The sequence below is a fragment of the Chaetodon auriga genome, chromosome 6 (assembly GCF_051107435.1).
Source record: "Chaetodon auriga isolate fChaAug3 chromosome 6, fChaAug3.hap1, whole genome shotgun sequence".
NCBI classification, from domain to species: Eukaryota; Metazoa; Chordata; class Actinopteri; order Chaetodontiformes; family Chaetodontidae; genus Chaetodon; species Chaetodon auriga.
In genome coordinates, this window is record NC_135079.1 from 1,213,400 (window position 1) to 1,235,545 (window position 22,146).

Here is a 22,146-nt window from a genome sequence, read left to right on the forward strand (position 1 = left end):
CGGTGGAAAGCTTTGCACACGCGCACTGCGTGTTCACAGAGGTTTTTTTTTTTTTTTTTTTTTTTAAAGCCATGATAAAGAAAACATATAGTTCATTGTACAGTATACAGTTAGTACACATAGTTCAGTTCAATAATAGTTATATTTTGGAATGTCAGTTATGTCCTTTTTACTCTTGTAACAAGTGAATTTCCCCAGGATTGGATCAATAAAGTCTTATATTATGTAACTATATTATAATAGTGGTGATCTGAATGTTTCTAGAAGATCGTGAACATATAATTTAACAAAAAACAAGACATCACAACCAACGACACAGACAGGCACAAAATGAATAGAAATTTGATTAAATGTTTGGTTTCTACAACAAAAGCTTTTTAACTAATAAAGTTATTATTTTGCTTGGTTAGATACTGGATTCACTGAATTAATTTTGTCTTGTCATTTTTGTACTTTACTTCATTCAATCAGTTTTGCATGAAAATTACGGTGGAGAGGAGGGTCTTCTCAGTTTTAGCCTTCGGCCATCTATTGAAGCAGCCTGCGGCTGAAGGAGCTGCCCAGTGCTGTCATAGTGTTCAGTATGGGGTGGGACATGTTCTCCATCAGGGATGATGGCTCAGCCTGGGATGCTTTCTCCTCCTCCTTTCTTCCTCCTCATTTCTTCCAGAGCTGGCCACCTCAGCCAGTCCTTTTGTGTGTGTGTGTGTGTGTGTGTGTGTGTGTATTTTGTAGTATTAGTTTCTCACATCTAAACATGCATATGAAGCATTTGTTTGTTTGTTTTTGTCTGTGTTTTACATCCATTTATGTTCTTTCTCAAACCGGAACTACAGTCAAATACGATCATTTCCCAACAATTTGATTAACACTGAAAGAAAAACGACACTCATCTCTCTCTATACTCTACATAGGCTGTTTCCGGTCTCGTAAGTCTCGTTGTATCGCGAGAGTTGGATGAGCAGAAGAGGAGAGGAAGCTATCTGTCTGAGCTAATCTTCCGGGCGAGCGGATTGACTTCCTATCAAATGTTCGGTGAAACGGCAACATGAATTTAACATTTACAGTCCAATGAGTTTACAATCAGTAGTCAGTTCGGCCTTAACGACAGGATGCATTTAAATACGGTTCATCGTTCTCCGAGAGAGGAGGGAGAGCTCGAGGACGGAGAGATCTGCGATGATGAAACCGAGGAAAGTGTGCCGATCCGGCGGGGGGATGGTAACAGGCCCCGCCGCGGCGCTCCTCCACGGACACGAAAACCTCACCAACATCCACACGACATGCTGCCGCACATGGGTCACCAACCGCCAGATTTCCGCCTCCTTATGCCATACAACCGCGGACCTCACGGGCACGGCCCTTTCCCCCCGAGCCACAGGCAGCAGTGTGGGCCGAGCGGGCCCGACCGGCTTCCTGCTCCTTCTCCTCCGCCGCTGCTGCCGCCGCCGCCGGGGCTCGGTCCTCACGGCGAGCCGAACCCGCGAACCAGCTTCTGGGAGCGGAGCCACGGTGCCCTGGGCAGGTTCAGGCACCGGGCCATGCCGAACGGTGGACGCGGGAATTGGAACCGAGGCAGCCGGGGACGCGGAGACAGCAGAGGTCCCCTCGGTCGTTACGGGCCCGGAGAGAGTCACGGCAACATGAAAGTCTCCCCCTCGAGAAAACGTATCCTTTCCTTTGTTCCACCACAAAGTCAGCAGTCCTCAGGGACACTGATTGAATTACAGCTCACCGAGGGCCTGTGAATGTCTGCTAGCTGGAGACAATGATCGTGATGTAAGAAAAACGGATAAAACTAATGTCCATGTTGCCCTTAACAGTGTCACAAGGCTTTAATGTTGATCCATATAAAGTGCATCATCAGTACATTATCTGTCATGTTTCAGAACTCCTGAATTTAACAGCTGTGGGTCCCAGTCAGACCTGCTGCCATGTTTATAGAAACGTTCTTGTCGTACATTCATGTGTGAGATGAGTCACACTTTACAGCCGATGAATGTGTTAAACTGAAACAAAACCAGAGAAGGACGCGTCTCTGCTGTGAAGCTGTGAACTTCCTGTCTCCTCGCTGTCTTTACGAGTGTCACTGAGGTGGATCACAGTGGCAGTACAGGTGGTGTCCCTCAGAACAGGAAGTGAATCATATTTTCTGTGAGTTAGTGAAGAACACATCTGCAGTTACTGGTTGGATGAAATAAGATGTTTGAGTTTCTCAGATATGGAACTTCTGTCTGACACTTGACTCTTTTATGGAATAGATGAGTAATCAATCCATTAATTAAGAAAATAATTAGCAGCTGAATCGTTATTTGTTGCCGTACTTCTGTTTTCCTGAACATCTGACAACAGAAAAACTACCGGGGAGGAACCAGGCGAGAAAACCGGCTCACAGTGTTTCCAAACCAGACAACAGTGTTGACGAGTCCTTCGAGGATTTACTGTGCAAGTACAAGCAGATTCAGCTGGAGCTGGAGTGCATCCGTAAAGAGGAGACGATGGCTCTGGAGCCCAGCGCGTCCCCCGCCAGAGACCAGACCCCAGACAACACTGCCAGTATTACAGAGACCAAACCAGTACCTGAAGCGGCTCAGAGTCCAGAGGAAACCGCCGAGCTGGAGACGGCTGAGAGGAAAGTGTTCCAGGCGTTCAACATCAAGCCTCTCCGACAGAAACTTCCCACCCCCATTAACCTGGATGAGCTGAAGGGGAAGTGGTCCGAGCAGGACGACGGAGGGGAAGCGCAGATGGAGGGTGAGCAAAAAGAAAACTGTTGGACTTTACTGTTGTTCTGAAACCGGAAGTTCATCGACATCAAAGTCAGTCAAATGTTTGTTCGCTTCAGAAATCAGAAACAGAAAAGTAAGAAGAAACACCTCAAAATCCAGAAGTCATCAAACGGAATAGAAATGAACAAACCAATCTGTCAAATAGATTATTTTAAAGTGAAAGAGTATTTTAAAGTCTCACTTCCTGTCTGTGTCTCTCCAGGTGAAGAAGAAGAAAGAACAGCACAAGCTGTGGCCGAGCCAGAACAGAACGCTGATGAAGACTCGGACGCCATGAAGAAGACATGTCCGTGCTGCAGCGAAGAAACAGACAAAGACGAGAAGACGCCAAAGACGTGTTCGTGCCGGAGCGAATCCTCGGCCTCCAGCGAGGACTCCGTCATCTCACCTGACAAGGTGGGGCTGACACTGATGGTTGTTACTAGAGAGGTGATGATTTGTACATAATCCAAAATAACAGTCTGAATCTCTTTCACGCCGCCGAGCAGCCGGTGGTGAAGGTGGAGGAGGAGGAGCTGTCGGAGCTGCAGCTGCGTCTCCTTGCTCTGCAGTCGGCCAGTAAGAAGTGGCAGCAGAAGGAGCTGCAGGTGATGAAGAAGAGCAAAGACCGGATCACTAAAGTGGTCCAGGAGAAGAGCTTCAGCTCAGGAGGGGCTCCAGCCGGCAGGCAGCGGGTCACCACCAGATCTGCCTCCTCCGCTGCCGCCACTGCCGCCGCAGACAGGAACCGAACCAGGTCCAAACCTCTGGACAGGGACCGAGACAGAACCAAGACCGGGCCCAGACCTCCAGACAGAGACAGAGACAGGCCCAAACTCTGTCCTAAACCTGGTCCCAAACCTCTGCTGGAGAGAAGCAGAGCTCCAGGAAAACCTCACATGGCCAAGAAGATGATAAACTCAGGTGAGAACACCTGCCGTCAGGTGGCCCAGTTGACGGGGCCCCCTTTGATTGGATGAGTTGATAAATGTGTGAACGTTGTCACATTTGATCATTTTCTTCCTTTATTTGGAGCTTCCGTACAAACAGAAACAGCAGCCTCTTGATGTATGAAGAATGACGGGATCAGCCTGACAGACAGTGTGACAGACCAACCATGGAAACAATAATAATAATATGACTAACCAATAGTAATCTTGCTCTCAGGCTCAGCGGCGAAGCAGGCGGTCAGGAAGCAGCAGCTGAAGACGTGGAAGCTGCAGCAGCAGAGAGAGCAGGAGGAGAAACGACGGCAGGAAGAGGAAGAGCGACGCAAACGAGAGGACGAGATCCGCAGAATCCGCGATCTGTCCAACCAGGACGAGCAGTACAACCGCTTCATGAAGCTGGTGGGAGGGAAGACGAGGACGCGCAGCAAAGTAAGGACGGACACAAACCGTCCTGTTCCTTCATGTGTCTGTCTGATTTCAGTGCGTCTGGTTCTGGTTCATCCACTGTGACAGAGACTGAAACCACTCTTTGTTTACTCAGTGGATTTAATGGCTCGGCCAATCAAATGTAAGCAAACAGTGAAAAATCCAAACGGTGAGAAGTCCAAGCTGATGTCTCTCAGTTAAAAATCTAAAACCCAAAGAGCTTCAGTTTACTGTCACATCAGACAAACGTTTGTTTTTCATGGAAAAATGACTGAAAGAACGAAGTATCATCAGAATAACTGTGTTAAACAAATGAGCGCTGAAGTGTTTCTCTGCTGCAGTCCAGAGATCGGGAGCACAGGAAGTCTGCGGGTAAACAAGGTGTGGACGCCTCAGGGAACCTCTACCAGTATGACAACTATGACGAGGTGGCGATGGACACGGACAGCGAGACCAGTTCACCAGGTGAGCAGAGCTGTGCTGTCAGAAGGTGACAGCTGGTAGATGAGCTGTACGTCCAATCAGATCAGTTCGATTATGAAACAGTTTATTGGTTGTTCTTTGGCAACAAACGGCTTCAGAAACCTTTTATTTCTCTTCACTCGTGTTATTATCAAAGATTCATGAAAACATGTTGCAGCAGCTTCTCCTGCCTGCCTGTCCGTCCGTCCGTCCGTCCGTCCGTCTGTCCGTCTGTCTGTCTGTCTGTCTGTCTGTCTGTCTCAGTAAAGTTTGTGTCCTCTGGTTGATGAGCTGCCATCTGTCTTCACACAAAGACTGTTTATGAGTGAACAGATGCATCACTCTGTCAGTGGACTGAGTGTCTGTAGTACATATAATAATAATGACTGTTTTCCTGTTGTGTGTTTCAGTGCCGTCGCCAACACACAACCAGCTGGCTGCAGACGATCCAGGATGTTTCCCTCAGGTGTCTCTTTACCTGACTGACTCCCATCAGTTTGGAATGGTACGCCCCCCCCCCCCCACGCTGCAGCAGAGCGTTAAAGTGGAAACATGCAGCTGATGTTTGTTCTGCAGAGTGAAATGAACAAACGTCATTAATTTTGACATAAAGTCATCTTTCTCTCTCTCTCTCAGGATTTCTCTCAGCCGTTCCTCTCCCCCATGCTGTCCGGTGGACCTCCCCCCCCTCCACCTCTCCCCCCTCCACCAGATGAGCTGGAGCCTCCACCGAAACCTCCCTTCGCTGACGAGGAAGAGGAGGAGGAGATGCTGCTCAGGGAGACCTGTCTGATGTCTATGGCCAACAAGAGAGTGGCAGCGACTGAGGTTTGTGTCGAGTGTTTGCTCTGCTCAGACTGTGGGTGGTGCTCCTCCACCCACAGTTACATGTTCACAGTGACAGCAGGTCCACATGAAGCTGGAAACAGTTTGTCCTAAACTTTCTGCAGAGTGTCTACTGTAGATGTTAAACTGCAGCTTGTTTCAGAAAACTGAGACTAAAAATGACGATGGAGCTGCTCAGTGACGGACTCACTGATTCCATGATGTGTGTTGACGGAGCGCAGCCTCTGAACATGAACGTGACGTTTGTCTGCAGGAGAAGAGCTGCAGCGGTCCTCAGTCGCCCGGCCGTCAGCCTCCTGCAGGCGTCCAGCCGCCGGCCAGAGGAAACCTGAGCACCGTCAGTCTGAACACGGTGTCTCAGTCCAGAAGCAACAAGTTCAGCAGAGGACATCACGCTAACAGAGCTCCACTGGTGGTGAGAAGCGCACACACACACACACAAACTAGACTCTACTATCTTCACCTCACACACTAAAACCATGTCAAGCAGATGTGCAGCTGAGAGCAACAACACTCCGCCTGTGATGATGATGATGATGATGTGGAGCTTCATCCTGCAGCAGCCACAGACCATCAGATTCAGTGTTTAGTGGACAGTAACAGGTCTGGGATCAGTGGATTCACCTGCTCGTTGTCGTGTTTCCCTCCAGCTGCCCAGACACAAGTCGGTGGTGGTTTCTCTCAACGATTCGGACGACAGCGACTCCGATATGGACGCCTGCAGTTCCACACAGGCAGCGTTTGGAGGGCTGGAGTTCATGATCAAAGAGGCCAGGAGGACCGTGGAGGTGGGTCCAGCTCACCAGACATGAGAGAACATTAGAACAACAGTTATTTCACGTCATAGTCATAGTCTTTCCTCACTGAAACACCTGTAATCCAGAGGACAAACTGAAGCCTGTTTGTAAAACTGAGGTCATTCTCAAAGTCGTGACAGCAGAAACACCTGAGCCATCAATGACTGTTGATGATGACGAGCGGATCAGTCAGTCAGTAATGTGGTCGGTCTCAGGGTGAAAGGCAGCATGATGAGTGTGTCTGAAATCTAACGTTTGTCCGTCCAAACTTCTCAGATACAATCTAAACACAAAACAAAAATCTTTTCCAGGCAGCGAAGCCGAAAGCAGCGTCAGGATCTGAGAAGGAGAACAACCCCGTCAGAACTCCGGAGGCGTTACCTGAAGCCAAGAAGGCCGAGTACCGCCTGCTCAAAGAGGAAATCGCCAGGTACAGGAAGTACTGTCATTACTACAAGCTCGTTAAGGTCAGCCATCAGAATCACTCGGTGGTGCTCTCATGATGTTTAACAGAGGGACATGTTTGTGATGTGTCACAGCAGGGAGAAGCAGAAGATGCTGAAGGACCACAGTGTGAGCTGCACCTCACCTGCCGTCTCTGACTCTGTGCTGGACTCACCTGGAAAGTCAGCTGCGGAGCTGAAACTGACCGAAGCAGAGCAGAGACTCAACAAACACAGGTGAGACCTTCAGCACACATGAGCAGCAGACGCTCACACACACACATCGCTGAAGCAGTGTGGAGGAAGCATTAGGGTGGTGTTGATGCAGCAGACGGTGAAGCGCGTTGACCGAGTCTGTCTCACAGAGAGCTGCTGCAGAGGGACGAGGCCGTGCTGAGACACCTGCTCCAGCAGGAGCTGAAGAAGAGAGAGTCTCTGAAGGCCGCTGAGGGGAAGGTGGCCAAACTGAGGGAGCAGCTGCAGGCGTCAGAGAAGATCGCCAGCGCCAACAGGACGCTCCTCAAGAAGCTGCAGGAACAGGTGGGAGGGCGAGCCCACAGAGAGGCTGTTTGAGTCCTGGTTCATGTCTGACCTCTGGTCCTCCTCTGCAGGTGCATCGCGTTGAACATCGAGTGTCCATAAAGAAGAGTCTGACCGTCAGGTTGGAGCAGGAGCTGGCTCACACTCGGCTGACTGCCGGCAGAGGCTCGAAACGCCAAACAGACTCCACCCAGAAGCAGGTGAGCAACACTTTGAAGTCCATCAGTGCAGGTGTATGTGGGCGGAGTGTGTGAGGCAGGCTGGACGGTTACAGCAGCTCTGAGCTTCTCTTCAAAAAATAACAGTTTTTAAGAACTGCATCTTCTGGGGAGAGTTTTACCTGTTTCACTTGACATCATGGTTTGGTCACCTGAGCTGCAGGTAAGCAGTAATTGGGTTGAATAGTTGTCATGGCAGCAGAATACCTGTGAGGCAGGTGTGTACCATCAGGAGGAGAAATGAAGTCATGAACCTCCTTTATTTCTTCACTTTGAGGCTTCCTGCTGCCTTCATTTCAAATACAGCTCAAATATGCTTTATCGTATTTGTACTTTTACTTCTGTACTGAAGTATACTTTACACTTTCAGCTTTACTCCAGTTAGTAAGTCAGGACCTCAATAATAGACTTGTATTTGAGCTCAAGTCCAGACGTTTTAGAGGAAATCAGTGGCTGTTTCTGCCTCAGCACCATGTTGTCGACCTGTCGTTTTAATGTCCCCGAATAACGATGAAATACTGATCGATATTTTTGGAGGGTCATTGGGGACGTTTCCGTTATGATATCAGCTTCGCTTTGCGAACGTTGCGTTTGCCGTAACGGCCGAGTGACAGCGGAACATCTGTAACGTTCACCAGCATTGAAACGAGTGTAATGCTGTTTCAGTTTACCTTCTCAGCGTCTGACGAGTTAAACGGCACGTTTTAAAAGGAAATAATACGTTTGAGTTAGCTAATTAGATACTTCCGCTTTTTACCGCCGTGTTTTCTTGGTTAGCAAACATTAGCCACATGCTATCGTACAGTCTGCTAACATTAGCTGCCTTACAGTTAATAACACAGTTAGCTTAGCTGCCGTTGAAGCTACCGGTAGTGTTCTTACCTGTTGCGGTGTTAACCACGAAGAGGGAAGGTTTGTTAAGATGAGTTTTGACTCGCTGTAATAGTTTTTAGTGTTAATTTAAACCCGTTTTATTTCCATATTGCACAGCCAGCGTTAGTTTAAATATCTGACGGAGTGGTGTGTGTCGTCTGATAGCATGTTAGCATTGTTTAGCAGCCTGATTATATGACGTAGTACAAATTAGCATCACGTGGAATATGTTGATTATGATGATTGATGATTAAAATGGCAGTTAAATTTCCAGATTGGAGGCACTTGAACTTGATTTACCTCTTATGGATCGAACAGCACACACATTCAGGAGTCACTGGGTAATGAGGATGATAATGAAGAATAATAAATATTGATCAGAGCCATTACAGACTTAAATCAGTGTGTATCAGTGACGCTGCAGTGTGCAGTCTGGCATTATATCATTATATTTAATGTGCAAAGCTCGATGATGGGACACATACTGGAGTCATGTCTGGGACTCTCTTTTGGTGCTTGAGTTTATCTGGTAACGTCATCTCTGTTTTGCTGTTGTTGCTCCTGTTGTTCACGTATGTACACATGCAGCACTGAATGAACTCTACGTTTGCCCCCTCTCAGTCCAGTAAGCTGCTGCGTGTGGATGGAGCCCCTCGCGGATCAGAGCGTCACTTTGCAGAGCTGATCGCTCAGAAGCAGCGGCTGCAGCAGCTGGAGTCAGAGTACGCCCTCAAGATCCAGAAGCTGAAGGAGGCTCAGGCCCTGCGCAACAAAGGACTCCCTTCAGATCTGCTCATAGAGCCCCCAGTACGAGCCTCCACCCCTCCTGACCCTCAGAGCCAGCTCCCCCCTCCCTCCACCCCCTTCCCTCTGCCCCAGCCCTCCCTGCACGACCTCACCCAGGACAAACTCACCCTGGACAGTGAAGACGTGCCCGAGGCTGATGATCACGAATCAGAATCTGCACCTGCACCAACGCCTACACCTGCTGCCGCTGCCAAAGGAAGCCGCAGACACTCCCTCCTTCAGTCCAGCAGCACATTCACCAAACCCAACCTGGAGCAGCTGAGCTCCACTCCAGCTAAAGACAGCTGCTCTGCCAAACCTGCCAAGACCCCCACCAGCTCCAAGCCTCCTGCAGAGATGTTTTCGGGCTTGGATCTGGACGCTCTGAAGCTGAGGTATCAGCAGCAGGCCCGGCTGGGAGAGCTACTGCTGAGTGAGCTGCACAAAGTGGGAGAAAATGTTGACAACCCCCCAGTTGGAAAGGTGACCAGCAGCACGTTAAAATACTTTTTCAGGACTGAAACTGCAACACGCTTTCTTTAAAAGTTCACTTGATCGTGCAGGGTATCTGCACATGTTAAGGACCTTAAATAAATGCACTTTCAGCAGTTTAGATCTTCTGTAGTTCCATTGGCCACAGTTTTTATATTAGTAATAGATTACATTGTGTTAGAATAAATTGATTTTATTCACTTCATATTCACCATCAATATCATATTTTTCTGTGACTGCAGGTGGTTTCAGTGGAGGTGGACGCAGCCACGAGCCAATCAGGGAGCTTGGAGCTGAAGCCCGTTCCTTTTGGAGCATATCACAGCCCTCTGCTGGTCTTCAAATCATACAGGTATAAGAGTAGAGAGGCGCTGAGGGGTCACACTGGGAAGGTTTTTTAAGAACTACTTTTGCTTTCCCTCACAATGCTTTTGCATTCAGTTGCAGGCTCACGCTGTGTCAGAACCAGACCTACATAATACCAAATCATAGCACAGCTCAGCCTCTGTGGATCAGAGGGAAGTCAAGAAGAGACTAAGGGACACAAGAAGTAGAAATGTGTGAAGTAAAATCATAAAAACAATAACATATAAAGCAAGAAAACAAGAGGTTGATCATTTTAAATTACCTGAACAACCTGTCTGACAGACAAGCTGCTGAACACCACAAACTACTTTAAAAACTCAGATTTTAGTATTTAAAGTATTTCATATTTTAAAACCCAAACCAAAGCAGCAGATTTCTGATGATGATGAAGAATCTCTGTGTCCTCTGTGTGTCAGGTTCAGTCCATATTACAGGACCAAGGAGAAGTTATCACTGAGCTCTGTAACATACAGCAACACCATCGAGCCAAGAAAGTGTTTCTGTCGCTTCGACCTGACAGGAACCTGCAATGACGACGACTGCAGATGGTGAGAACGTCAGCATCATTAACTCTCTGCTTGTCCTGCTGTTTGTCACCTTCATCGTTGTCTCTGTCTGCTCCCTCTGTCCTGCAGGCAGCACATGAGAAACTGCACATTGACTGGAAACCAGCTTTTCCAGGACATCCTGTCGTACAGTCTGCCTCTGATTGGCTGTTCTGAGAGCAGCTCAGACGAGGACATCAGCGTTGCCACAGGTGGACCGCAGAGAGACCCATTTGTGTCAGTAGACTGTTCAAACAGAAAGTGTTTGGAGCTAAAACACATTTTTCTGATTTGTAGAAAAGTACATGAAGAAGCTCTTTGGAACCAACAAAGACCGGATGGGAATCGACCAGAAGGCCGTCCTCCTCGTCAGCAAAGTGAACGAGAGCAAACGACACGGTCAGTGAACTTTTCCCTTAATGCTCATCGTCATCAGAGAAACTGTTTGCAGGCTTGTGAACTCTTCGTCTTCCTCCAGTCCCTCCGTTCACCACTTGTAAGGACACGAGGAGGTGGAGACCGAAGCCGTCCACACAGAGCAGCTTCCTCCCAGAGGACGACAGCGGGGACGAGACCGCAGCTGGAAACCTGACGGCCGGGAGACACGGTGAGGACGCGTTTACCGGCAGCCGCTCACAGAAAGACAAACATGTCTGCCGTCTTTCAGTCAGACGAGAGGCTTCATGATATCAGCGCCCCTCGGTTAAGAAGCTTTCTTTGCTCAAGCGTCGACATTTTGTCCGCAAACTCCCGGTTTCAGTATTTTTTTGTGTATTTCCATCAAATACATCATATTAATATTTGATGTTCAGTAACTTCAACGCTGCGACGTTCTGTTGTCCATCAGCTGGACGTCATCTGTCCACTGTGTGTCTTTGTCCAGGCGACTGCTCTCAGACCAGCCTGTCCACTCTGGACGTTTGCGTCACATCAGAGGACAAACGCTATTTCACCAGTGAGACAGACGACATATCAAACCTGGAGACCAGCGTCCTGGAGAGCTCTGGAGACACTCAGCTGTGGATCAAATTAGCCTACAAATACCTCAATCAGAACGAGACGTGAGTCACTGAACAACCCGCTGATTCTGGCTTCTGCTTTGTTTTCTATTCTGAACTCCTCGTTAGACTTTGCTCTGAACGATGAGAATCTAAAGCTGTGTGTGTGTGTGTGTGTGTGTGTGTGTGTGTGTGTGTGTGTGTGTGTGTGTGTGTAGGTCTGCGGCAGAGTGTTTGGAAGCTGCCTTGAACACGTTGTCTCGCGCTCTGGAGACTAACTGTGATAACCCCGAGGTGTGGAGCCACTACCTGTCCCTGTTCTCCAGGCGAGGCAGCAGGGAGGAGGTCCAGGAGATGTGTGAGATGGCTGTGGAGCATGCACCCAACTACAAAGTGTGGTGGAACGTAAGTTTTGTTTCCACTGAAGGCTTGTGATCTCGTGCTGAATGTCCTCAGGCTCCAGCTGTCCTCAGGTTGTCCTCCAGCTGTCCTCCGGCAGCGCTCCAGCTCAGTCGTGGCTCTCTCACTGTTTCACTGTAAACACAGCAGAAGCAGCTGTTTTTCAGCAGCCGCATTTCTGATATAGTTTACAGTTGTTGTCCTGAGCTTTTTTCATATTTACAAGCATAAAAACAGGTTTGCAGCATCTAGACGTGGCATCAGCACTGAACAACTGTCTTTTAATACAGCTCAGATCATTGGTCTTTTGTTGCTCCTGTCTCAACGTGTCTGAAACGTTTTGCTGCATCAAACTCAGAATAAACCGATATTTACAAAAATCAACGAAGCTGATGAGCTCAAACATTAGATATATCGTCTTTGTACTGTTTTCAGTTGAGTTTATGTCAAAAAGGATTAGCGGATAATCACATTCTGTTATGTGTTTGTTTCACTCTGAGCTGGAGAACAAATTGAACTGTCTGTGGTTGATTCTGTGTTTTCGAGGTCTTGGTGTGAGCTGATGGTTTTCTCTCTGCAGTATTTAAACCTGGAGAGCTCGTTCGAGGGGAAGGACTACGTGTGTGACCGCCTGCTGCAGTTTCTCCTCACTGAAGCTTCTGCTGGTGTCTCAGACAAACTGTCCTTCCAGCTGATGGAGGCTCTGCTCTACAGAGTCGAGCTCAACCTGTTCACAGGCAGGATGGAGAGCGCTCTGGCCATTTTACAGGTGAGACATGAGCAGAAAGAGATGTTCTAAAAGTGACCGTTCTGCTCTGAATCTGCTGTGCTGGAAACACTTTCAGTGTAACACTGAACACTATGGACATGAGCAGCTCAGTGTTGAGAGATGAAACAGTGGTTTGAATCCATCTGTTCCTGCAGCGGCAGTTCAGTAAAACACAACACAGCAGTGAAATGAGCAGAATTCAGCCCACAGTCATGAATCAAAGGCAGATGCATAGAACTGAAGACTCAGAACTAAAATTCTCACGAAAAGCTTCATTTAGAGGTTGAGTTGTTTGACGTGGACACGTCTGGACTCTGTGGACTGTCTGACTGTGAGATGAAGTGATGATCAGAAAGATGTTTGATTTGTGTGCAGAATGCCTTGAAATCAGCCCACGACCGGAGCATCGCCGAGCACCTGACAGCCAGCGACCGTGCGTTGCTCTGGCTCTCGTACATCCACCTGACGGAGTTCGACCGGCTGCCGTTCAGCCTGTACGACCCGGCGGAGTCCGGTCCGTCCAGACTGGTCAGCAGGGAGTCCTTCATGCTGCCCTGGAGGACGGTGCAGGACGTCAGCACGCCGCCTGACATCCTCATCGCTCTGTTCCAAGGTACCGATCCGCCGAACACCTCCAAACGACGTGTTAAACAGCAGAAAGACGGAGAAAAATGTGATTTTAATTCTTTATTAACAGCCTTTATTGACACAGTGCTGCTACAGAAAAAGATCACTTTGTTTTAAACGTGATTGAGAGGGCTCAGGTTTCAGTCTGACGCCGTTGGTCCATGTCTTTGTTTCCCCTCTAAGACGCCATCCATCAATGCACTGATGAGGGTTTGTCTCAGAGCGAGAGGACGCTGGCCTGCCTGCCTCTTCACACCAACCTCATCTTCCTCAACAAACTGCTGGAGAGGTGAGCTGACTCATCTGTGATTGGTCTGATGCACGTGATCGTTCGTGTGAGAATGAAGCATGTTTTTATTTTGTTGAGTTAGGGCTGGGCGATAAAACGATAATGATATGTCTCGCGATAGACACATAATCAATATCAATAAAAAAATGCGTCCAATGGAACATTCGATAATTTTTTTTCTTCGTTGGAAGAAACCAGAAGTTGTAAAGCAAGGTTGGTTGCATGAACAAAGGCACTCGCTCTCAGGTAACCGAGCAACGTAGGGAGTGATCGTTGATCAGTGGGAGTGACACGCTAACAACCAATCATTTAACAGTATCTCGTTTGGTTGCGCCATTGCGTTGTCTCGTGTTTGATTCTTTGCGAGGACTGAGATAAGTAGAAAGTGAGCGCTGCAACAAGCGAAGAAATTGTCGATAAAACAGGGAAAGTCAGCTCGCCAGTATGGCAGTTTTTTGGATTTTGTAAGTCGGACCGTAGTCAGACCAGTGTGGTCTGTAAAGTATGCAAGACCGTCGTCCCCACAAGACCGGTTAGTACCACAAACTGTTTAACCACCTTCGCCGCGCTCACCCTTCAGAGCGCAGCGTATTCGCCAACGTCCAACAACATCCGTACCGCAGCACCGCCGCACAAGCAGCAGACCGCCATGCAGAGGTGCTCTGCTTCAGCGCCTTATGACCAATCATCTAAAAGGCACAAAGACATAACGGAGGCAGTGGTGTCATAACGATAAAGACGTGCTCCGCTGAGCTCTGTGGAGAAGACAGCTTATAAACATCTCTTTCACATGCTTTTTTTTTTTAAGCACACTTGCAATAAAAATATAATAAACTATAGTATAGTAAGAATAGTTCACGTATGTTATGAGTTATTGAAGTTCTTCATATGTCTGGGCTGGTTTTATAGCTCGATCAGTGTTACTGTCTGTCATGTTTGTTTGTTGTATGTCACAGATGTCAGGTCTACCTCAGTTTCTGCTTTGTTCACAAAACGCTGCACATATTTGAAAACATTTTATTCAGCAGAAGGTGAATCAGCTCGTGAACTTCCTGTCAGTAAACCTGAAGAAAAAGAGTTCTCAGGTTTCTCTCTGTTTACATTTTTACACTTTTATTGACATTTATTATGTGAGTGTTTTCCATGGTCGTGTTGACATTTCATTTCCTTTCTGTCTTGATAGCTGAGGGGATTATAATCAGAGGAAGGTTAAATTTAAAATAAAAATGTTTAATTTTAATGTATTTTTCTCCTGGTCCTTATTTTAAATAGGTCATAAAAAATATCAATAATTATCAATATCGACCGATATAAAACACTTATATTGTGATACAGTTTTCAGTCATATCGCCCAGCCCTATGTTGAGTTATATTCAGGTTTTATGGAAAAGGCTGAAGGATCTTTTTACTGAGAGGACTGACGTCTTAGCGTGTTTGGCTGCTTTCTTTCAGATCAAAAACAGATCTTCTCTCTAAGTTCAGTGTTTCATGCAGGCTTGTCTTCTTCAGGAGGCGGACCGTGCAGCGTTTGGGCTTTGTTGACCTTATTTATTTAGAAACGTTGACGTGCTTGAACGCTGTATTGAAAGACGCTGCTGTTGTGTCCCTGCAGGTTTGATGAGGGCGTTGCTCTCTGTGAGTCTCTGCTGGAGTGTTGTCCCGAGTCCTGCACTCTGAGAGACGCTCTGGCCGACCTCCACATCAGGAAAGGAAACGCAGATCAGGCGGTCAACATGTGGCTTCACGTCCTGGCCGAGTGTCCCAACAACGCCGAGGTCTTCTATCACTCCTGCAAGTTCCTCATGGCTCAGGTGAGCTCAGGCTGCTCCGACACACAGAGGGACCGTCTGCATGCGATTGGATGTACAGCGAGCAGGTTCGCGTCGTGAGTGTTGCTCAGTGAAACTGCAGGTGGCTCCATGTCTTCTGTCTCGTGTTGTCTGACAGGACAAGTCGAGCGCCATCGTCCCTCTGTTCAGAGGCTTCATCCTGAGTCTCTGTGAGGACCAGCAGAGTCAGAAGAAACCTGTGGACGTCCTGCGGTACGCTGTGTGTGCTCTGTGTGGAGCTGAGATAAACGCTGAGACACGGCGAGGACTGGACTGGATGAGTGACGCTCTGTTGTCCTTTCCTTCCTTCAGACACATTCTTGGATTTCCCACCGAGGAGCTGCTGAGAGGTCCGATCATCAAGGAGCTTCAGGAGCAGCTCAGTCAGCAGATGCCTTACCTCCACCTGATCCACTGGTGTGTGTGTGTGTGTGTGTGTGTGTGTGTGTGTGAGAAAGCGTAATACATATTAGATGTAAATCCTTGAGTTTAAACTGTGTTGGTGGTTGTTGCTGCAGTCGCTGGCAGTGGCTGCACGGCTCTGTGGAGGACACGGTGGACGCCTTTGAGAGAGCGCTGGCGTCACCCCTGAAGCTGGAAGAGCTTCACAAACTGTGGATGGAGTGAGTGTCACCTGCAGGAGCTTCACCTGCTGTTTCAAGCCTCACTGTTTCTCACTGAGCTCCGCCTCTGTTTACATTTACAACATGACATCAGAGAGAACTACATCTGCAGAGAAGAGGTCTCACTCTGCTGAAACACTCTGGTTGTACGGTGGTGTTGCAGAGTGGAGCTTCTTCCCTCACAGATGATCTTTGATGAGCTCACACAAACGTGAATCGGTATCAGCTGTGTGAGACCTGAAGGCTTCTGCTCCAAGCTCTGATCACAGACCGTTTGTGTGTCTGCAGTTACCTGCTGTTCAGCAGCCGTCAGCAGGCCTGCGGTCCAGCCAGCAGTCAGTCCAAACTGTTCTCAGATCTGGTGCAGCGCTGTCTGAGCACCGTCCCGTCTCGACTGGAGGTTCTCTTCAACCCGGCGGAGTTCTGGAGCTGCTACCACTTCCACAACAAGGTGTGTGCGCATGTGAGTGAGTGAGTGAGTGAGTGAGTGAGTGAGTGAGTGAGTGAGTGAGTGAGCGTGCGTGATCAGAGGGCTCAGCTGTTTAAAGCAGCTCAAATGATTCTTTGTTGATGTTGTATCTTCAGGTGGTGACTCTTTACCTGAGCTGTCTGCCGCAGTCCCAGCATGCACTGGTCCTGGAGAGACTGAGATATGCCATGCCCAACAACATTGAACTGGGCCTGAGGTACACACACACACACACACTTGAACATCAGGTTGGTGTTCATCAGAGGTTTTGTTGTCTCCGTTTGTGACCTCAGAAACCTTCAGCAGGTAAACGCTCGTGTCTTTGGTCTCTGTCTGATGTAAATCTGTGGAGTTAACTGGTAATCGTCTGCACCAGTAGACAAACTGGTGGCTGAATGCTGTGTGTGTCAGGGACAGAGGCCGTTGTTTTGGCTGCTTTCTGAGTCGAGATGTTGCTGCGCAGGTTGCTGCATCAGGAGTGGCAGGACGGAAACGTTGAACAGCTGAAGTTCCAGGCCAGGATGTTGAGCAGTCACTCTCCAAAGTGTCTGGCCAACTGGAAAATGTGAGTCGACAGAAACGCAAAGAAAATGTCAAAAATGTCAAAGTTTGAGCTGAAACCAGGTGGTCAGTTGAGATTAAACCCAAAGAGCTTCAGCCACAGGTCAGATGAGACTCTGTTTATGGTCAATAAATCCCACGAGAAGACGAAAACAAGGACAAAGTCAACATATGAACGCAGTCCACAGTCTGCTTTATGCCAGAGAGCACTGGTTCCCAACATGGAGTCCGGCACCCCTCCAAGGCCTGCAAGATAAATCTAAAGGGTCTCAAGATGATTGGAAAACAAAAATCACACAGACACATTAAGACTCAATGTTAAACTGTTAAAGTTATTGGAAAATTACTGAAGTTCTTTTAAACATGAAACCAGATTTGTGAGCTATTCTTAAAGATTTACGTCTTCAGTGGGAACCAATGAGCTTGGAACTGAGAGCTTCAGACAGGAAGTCAGACACTAGTGAGGGACGGACCAACGTGTTGTCTCAAGATGAGATTTGTTGATGATAAACACAGAAAACTAGATGAAGATGTTGAGCAGCTGGCTGTCCAGACGTGAAGCTGACGGACTGTTTGTTTCTCGGCAGAGCGATAGCTGTGGAGAGGGAGCTAAAGGAGCGATCCGAGGTGAGTTAGCGATGGAGGGGATGTGACAGTCAACGGCAGGAAGTTTAGCCAACATCATTTCAATCAACAGGTTCCTCTTTTGTTGTTAAAACCAATGAAAATGTTTGAAGTCGGCAGAAAGTGTGAAGTTTTTCTCCCTCAGCTGTCGATAACTGTTAATTGTTCCTGAATCTGATTCTTTCCTCTGCAGGTTTTATAACAGCAGTAATGTGTAAAGTAGCGCCTTAGCTTCTTGGTTGACTGTTGGTTTGTTGTTCTTTGGTGTGTTTTTGTACATTTACTCGACTGAACCTCTGACTTCATTCCACGCTTTGTTTTTTTCTCTTACTGACACAATGCTCTGGCGTCTGGTGTCTTTTTTCTCCCCCCTCCCTTTTTTATTTCTTATTATTCTTCTATAGGTTCGACTTCTCTATCAGCAGGCCCTCCATCACCTTCCACTGTGTGCTGCCCTGTGGAAAGATGTAATTTACCTCCTTCAGTTTGTCTTTAACATGCATGACATGCAAACAGTCAGAACCTGTTTACACTCAGTCACTTCATGTGTCTCAGGCCCATCGATCGTTGTGCAAAAACATTCAAGAACTCTCATTGTTCGAACACCTCAGGAGGAGGGTGGAGATGCAGTGTTCACTCGTCCCACATACGCTATTTACTGAAGACCTAACAGCCAGCCGCTAACAAACTGCAGCTAACAGCCAGCCGCTAACAAACTGCAGCTAACAGCCAGCCACAAACAAACTGCCGCTAACAGCCAGCCGCAAACAAACTGCCGCTAACAGCCAGCCGCTAACAAACTGCCGCTAACAGCCAGCCGCAAACAAACTGCCGCTAACAGCCAGCCGCTAACAAACTACTGCGAACAAACTGCAGCTAACAGCCAGTCGCTAACAGCCAGCCGCAAACAAACTGCCTCTAACAGCCAGCCGCTAACAAACTGCTGCTAACAGCCACCCGCTAACAAACTGCTGCTAACAGCCAGCCGCTAACAACCTGCAGCTAACAGCCAGCTGCTAACAAACTGCAGCTAACAGCCAGGGGCTAACAACTAGCTGCTAACAAACTGCAGCTAACAGCCAGGTGCTAACAACTAGCTGCTAACAAACTGCAGCTAACAGCCAGACGCTAACAAACTGCAGCTAACAGCCAGGCACTAACAAACTGCAGCTAACAGCCAGACGCTAACAAACTGCAGCTAACAGCCAGGCGCTAACAAACTGCAGCTAACAGCCAGGTGCTAACAAACTGCAGCTAGATTCAGTCTCAGGTGTAAACTGAAGAGACACCTGGTTTTATCCTTAGAGGAGACACCTGAAGTGACACAATGAGGCCTTTGTGTTTACATCACACCTGTATGCACACCTGTTCACCTGCTGCCCCCTCCCTCCCCCTCCCTCCCCCTCTGTCTCCTCTCTGTCTGTCCTCTCTGTCTCCTCTCCTACCTCCCCCTGACTTCTTTCCTGCCCCCTCTGTCTCCTCTCCTCCCTCCCTCTGCCTGTCTTTTCTCCTCCCCTCTGTCTCCTCTCCTCCTTCCCTCTCCCTGTCTTTTCTCCTCCCTCCCTCTCCCTGTCTTTTCTCCTCCCTTGTCTCCTCTCCTCCCTCTCTCTCTCCCTGTCTTTTCTCCTCCCCTCTGTCTCCTCTCCTCCCTCTCTCTCTCCCTGTCTTTTCTCCTCCCCTCTGTCTCCTCTCCTCCCTCCCTCTGCCTGTCTTTTCTCCTCCCCTCTGTCTCCTCTCCTCCCTCCCTCTGCCTGTCTTTTCTCCTCCCCTCTGTCTCCTCTCCTCCTTCCCTCTCCCTGTCTTTTCTCCTCCCTCGCTCTCCCTGTCTTTTCTCCTCCCCTCTGTCTCCTCTCCTCCCTCCCTCTCCCTGTCTTTTCTCCTCCCCTCTGTCTCCTCTCCTCCCTCCCTCTGCCTGTCTTTTCTCCTCCCCTCTGTCTCCTCTCCTCCTTCCCTCTCCCTGTCTTTTCTCCTCCCTCGCTCTCCCTGTCTTTTCTCCTCCCCTCTGTCTCCTCTCCTCCCTCCCTCTCCCTGTCTTTTCTCCTCCCCTCTGTCTCCTCTCCTCCCTCCCTCTGCCTGTCTTTTCTCCTCCCCTCTGTCTCCTCTCCTCCCTCCCTCTCCCTGTCTTTTCTCCTCCCTTGTCTCCTCTCCTCCCTCTCTCTCTCCCTGTCTTTTCTCCTCCCCTCTGTCTCCTCTCCTCCCTCCCTCTGCCTGTCTTTTCTCCTCCCCTCTGTCTCCTCTCCTCCCTCCCTCTCCCTGTCTTTTCTCCTCCCTTGTCTCCTCTCCTCCCTCCCTCTCCCTGTCTTTTCTCCTCCCTTGTCTCCTCTCCTCCCTCCCTCTGCCTGTCTTTTCTCCTCCCCTCTGTCTCCTCTCCTCCCTCTCTCTCTCCCTGTCTTTTCTCCTCCCCTCTGTCTCCTCTCCTCCCTCCCTCTCCCTGTCTTTTCTCCTCCCTTGTCTCCTCTCCTCCCTCCCTCTGCCTGTCTCCCCCTGCTGTCCCTGTCCTCCCCCTGCAGCGGGTGCTGTCTGAAGCAGCAGAGGGAGGACAGACGGACAGACTGAGGAGGCTTCTGGACAGGTGTCAGCAGGTGGGAGTGAGTCTCAGTGAGTGACTCAGTTTAGTGGATGAGACAGAAGATGAGTGACGTCCATCAGCTGCACAATAAACTCAAAGCAGAATCAATGAATCAATCAGCTGTAGATGATTGAGTGAGAGCAGGCAGATGAGACGAGGTAAGACAGAGCTTCCTCCTCCTCCTCCTCCTCCTCCTCCTCCTCCTCCTCCTCGGACCCCTGAGCGGCCTCCAGTCTGACTGGAGCTGCTTAAATCACACCATGTACGTAAGTATCAGCTGCTGAGTGACACTGAGTGTTGCCTTTGTTCTCTTGATTCATGTCCTCCCTCTTTTTGTTCCTGTCACTTTTCATTTGGACTTCATTTCCTCCCGTTTGGTTTTCAATTTCCCCGAAGAACCCCCACCCCCCACCCCACCCACCCCCACCCCCAGTGATGCTGCAACATCTGCACGTTGTCTTTTCTTTGTCTCCTGAAGAGAAACAAGACTTTTATTTTGTTAAGTGATCAGAGAAAAACAAAGCAGACTTTTTGATTATGGATCTGCGAGTGGAGCCGCTTTAGTATTTTCTATTTGGCTTCGTCGGGTCTGAATGTGTGAAAGAGGGACTGATCCACAGAGACTGATCCGCCTCCAGACCAGCAGCACTGTTAGAGGCAGGCAGACCCTCGCCAACATACTCTCATGTGCAATTTGTCTTTTTCTTTTTGTCAAAATTCTACATATAATGATTAAAGAGTATTAGCAAGGAGAGGAGAGAAGTCCTTCCACTGTTGTTTTTTTTATATGTACATGTTGCATTTACATGTTATTAAATTATTTTCTAAAGATAAAAAAAATTGTCCCCTGAGTTTTTATTGAGTCACAAGAGTCTTTGTGTCGATCTGTTGGTCAAAGGTCCATCAAACGTCGCAGTCTAAGAACATCGACCATGTAACTGTCCTGACTTTGCATCATGATTCCACTGAGACGCTGACGACGGCAGTCTGAACAGATTCAGATCAGATTTACACTCTGAAATCAATTTTATTTTCCAAAAACAGATTTTTTTCGTCGTCAAAGTCACAGTTTTGAACAGGGTGATGCTGAGATGCGGCAGGTCACATGACCCCACCCTGCTCATCTCAGTGAGATGATTGTTTGATAAGAAATCCCAGAAATGGTTTCCAAACAAGATGGATTTCAGAGGACATGAGACAGAGTGTGGAGGACGGACAGGTGAGCCCTCAGTTTGTCCACTGAGGTCAGTTTTCCACTCGCTCTTTGACGACAGCGTGGAGGGAACGTTTGGTCCTGAGACGACAGAAAGCTTCTGTTTCACTTTGTTCTTCTTCGTGTTCACACCTTGTGAAGAGGAGCAGAGTGTGGCTCTCCGTCCGCCTCCCTGCTCCTCCTTTCTGCTGTTCTCCTTTTATCCACCAGATGTCCTCAGACGTCCTCTTCCATCCATCACCTGACTGCCTCACACACCTGTTCTCACCTCCCTCGTCTGCTCTGCAGTGACCTGGACGTCCCCGCCTACCTCCGCACCTGCTCCTCACCTGGTGGAGTCAGAATCCATGAAAAAAAAGTCCAACTGAAGTTTTATTCTGTGTACTTGACTGTGTAAATGGACATATTTGAAGTACTCTTAATAAACTGCAAATATACTAATTATTTTATATTGGCTCATACTATTCTTCAATTTAAAGTACAACTGAAATACATTTAGAAAGTAATGGAAGCTGTACTTTGTACATGTAACCTAACATTTAGAGATTACAAATACACCTTTGGGATACTAGTGTGTCTGTACATGTTTACACTTTAGTTGTACTTTAAAGGTCGGCCTCGTGTGGCAGTACTTGAAAATACTTTAAGTACTCTTCACAATCTT

General features: G+C 48.3%; 1 protein-coding gene across 1 annotated transcript; it reads left to right on the top strand.

Moving 5' to 3' along the window:
• Window positions 1–946: 946 nt before the first annotated feature.
• On the top strand, window positions 947–21,101 carry zfc3h1 (zinc finger C3H1-type containing). The gene is made up of 35 exons (XM_076732769.1): window positions 947–1,668; window positions 2,353–2,754; window positions 2,992–3,185; window positions 3,278–3,692; window positions 3,936–4,147; window positions 4,486–4,609; window positions 5,017–5,111; window positions 5,243–5,434; window positions 5,706–5,867; window positions 6,103–6,240; window positions 6,561–6,679; window positions 6,789–6,929; window positions 7,058–7,232; window positions 7,304–7,432; window positions 8,945–9,592; window positions 9,844–9,953; window positions 10,384–10,515; window positions 10,603–10,724; window positions 10,810–10,911; window positions 10,991–11,119; window positions 11,396–11,573; window positions 11,729–11,915; window positions 12,490–12,678; window positions 13,054–13,291; window positions 13,489–13,594; window positions 15,207–15,405; window positions 15,542–15,636; window positions 15,736–15,840; window positions 15,942–16,046; window positions 16,335–16,497; window positions 16,632–16,732; window positions 16,979–17,080; window positions 17,664–17,703; window positions 18,105–18,167; window positions 20,211–21,101. Exons 1-35 carry the CDS (start codon window positions 1,113–1,115, stop codon window positions 20,304–20,306), a joined length of 6,264 nt encoding a protein of 2,087 aa, XP_076588884.1. The 5' UTR covers window positions 947–1,112; the 3' UTR covers window positions 20,307–21,101.
• The last annotated feature ends 1,045 nt before the right edge of the window (window positions 21,102–22,146 follow it).

Coding starts and splice junctions, on each gene's coding strand:
- zfc3h1 (XM_076732769.1), top strand. CDS start 1,113: ATGCATTTAAATACGGTTCATCGTTCTCCGAGAGAGGAGGGAGAGCTC. Junction 10,516..10,602: donor AATGACGACGACTGCAGATG/GTGAGAACGTCA, acceptor TCTGTCCTGCAG/GCAGCACATGAGAAACTGCA. Junction 13,595..15,206: donor CTCAACAAACTGCTGGAGAG/GTGAGCTGACTC, acceptor GTGTCCCTGCAG/GTTTGATGAGGGCGTTGCTC.